Here is a 1,829-nt window from a genome sequence, read left to right as displayed (position 1 = left end):
GAGAGAGAGAGAGAGAGAGAGAAAGAGAGAAAGAGAGAAAGATAGAGAGAGGTAAAAAGAGACAGACAGACAGCCTGACAGACAGACTGACAGACTGACATACTGACAGACTGACATACTGACAGACACACTGACAGAGTGACAGAAAGGGGTGGGGCGGGCGAATGGGCAGATGGAAGGAATGGATAAATAGACGGATAGGAGGGTAAATAAACTGATGAAAAGAAGGAAGGAAGGAAGAAAGGATAGGTGGTAGAAGGAAAGAAGCAAGAAAAAAAGGTAGGAAAGAAATAATGGATATATGAATAGGTGAATGGGGCGAAAGAAGGAAAAAAGGATGGAAACAAACACAGATTGCTGGATTGACAGACTGAATGAAAGAAGAAAAGGAAACACAATGTATGTGTAGATGGATGAGTGGATGAATAGTCGGAAGGAAGGAAGAAGGAAAGAAAGGAAAGAAGGAAGTAAGAAGGGAAGACTGGAAGGAAAGAAATTCATGCCGATAAAAGATAAACTGCAACTTTAAATTGTTTTCTTTTCTTATGGGTGGTTGGCGGGTGCTCTGGTGTGGTTTGCTCCTTCTTTCCTATCAAACATCTATCGTCTTTATCTCCCCTCCTTCTTTTTTATGTTTGTTACTCCACTTGTAACACCTCTGATCTTCTGGCGCTCATATGACCTTATGCAGTTGCGAGCACCGTAAAACCTCTACTAAAACATGTTTTTTCTTCTTCTTCTCTTTTCAGAGCGTTGATGTCCTCAAGAAATTTGTCCTTGTCCTTCACCTGATGGTGGTCAGTGCACTGACCTCTGTGCTGGTGGCGCTCGTGGTGGTGGGCAAGACGGGGCTGGCGGACTAGTGCTCTCCCCTTAACAAAGGCATAGAGAAAATAAGAGTTGATGCTGTCTCCATCTAAAATGGCATAGAGGAAAAAAAGCAAACAGTTGATACTTCCCCCTCGACAAAAGCATAGAGGAAAAAAAACAACAACAGTTCTTTCCATTTTCTAAACAAAAGAATAGAGACAAAAAACAAAACAAACCCAAAACAACAACAAACCAGTTGATGCTTTACACTCACCAATAGTTTTGATTTTTAAAAAAATCAGTTGATGCGCTCCCTTGTACCAAAGAATAGAGAAAGTAAGAATTAATGCTCTCCCCTACCCCCCTTTTCCCTGAGCAAAAGCATAGAAAAAATAAGAATTGATATTCTCCCCTCAACAATGGCAAAGAGAAAATAAGAACTGATGCCCCCCCCCCCCACCCAACCCCTACAATGGCAAAGAGAGGGAAAAGAAAACAGTTTATGCTCCCCCCTGAGCAAAAGCATAGAGAAAATAAGAATTGATGCTGTTCCATGAACAAAAGCAGAGAGGAAATAAGAATTGATGCCCTCCCCTGAACAAAAGAATAGAGAATATAAGCATTTATGCTCTCCCATCATCAAGAGCGTATGGGGAAAATACAAATTGATGCTGTCCCCTCAACAAAGCATTGAAAAAAAAAACCCAACCAAAACAAACCGGTTCTTGCGATTCCCTGAACAAAAGACTAGAGAAAAAACCCCAAACCAGTTGATGTCCTCTCTCCTGAATTAAAGAATAGAGAAAATAAAAACTGATGCTCTGCCAGGGAATTAGTGTAGGAGACCATGGATAAAAAGGGAGGGGGTACTGTGTGCTTGTGGGTAACGGAAGTAGGGACAAATACGTAAACACCTGGCTCTTTTGCATAAAAAATGGAGAACATGTCCAAATATTGGAATATATTGGAAATAGAGATGTGGCGTATGGGAGTTGCTAAGTAATTAATTATATTTGTAT

The 1,829-nt window shown here is 40.8% G+C and overlaps 1 protein-coding gene across 1 annotated transcript in view; it reads left to right on the top strand.

Moving 5' to 3' along the window:
* LOC101856997 (putative ferric-chelate reductase 1 homolog) overlaps positions 1-1,569 on the top strand; it is a gene marked incomplete at its 5' end in the record, with an annotated part of 15,840 nt that extends 14,271 nt beyond the window's left edge. Inside the window, 1 exon segment of the mRNA XM_013084054.2 lies at positions 750-1,569. Within this exon segment, the coding sequence (XP_012939508.1) occupies positions 750-863 (114 nt within the window).
* Positions 1,570-1,829: the final 260 nt, after the last annotated feature.

Source organism: Aplysia californica, unplaced genomic scaffold (genome assembly GCF_000002075.1).
Source record: "Aplysia californica isolate F4 #8 unplaced genomic scaffold, AplCal3.0 scaffold00012, whole genome shotgun sequence".
Lineage (NCBI taxonomy): Eukaryota > Metazoa > Mollusca > Gastropoda > Aplysiida > Aplysiidae > Aplysia > Aplysia californica.
The sequence above is the reverse complement of the archived record's forward strand: the minus strand, read 5'-3'. Positions and strand labels throughout refer to the sequence as shown.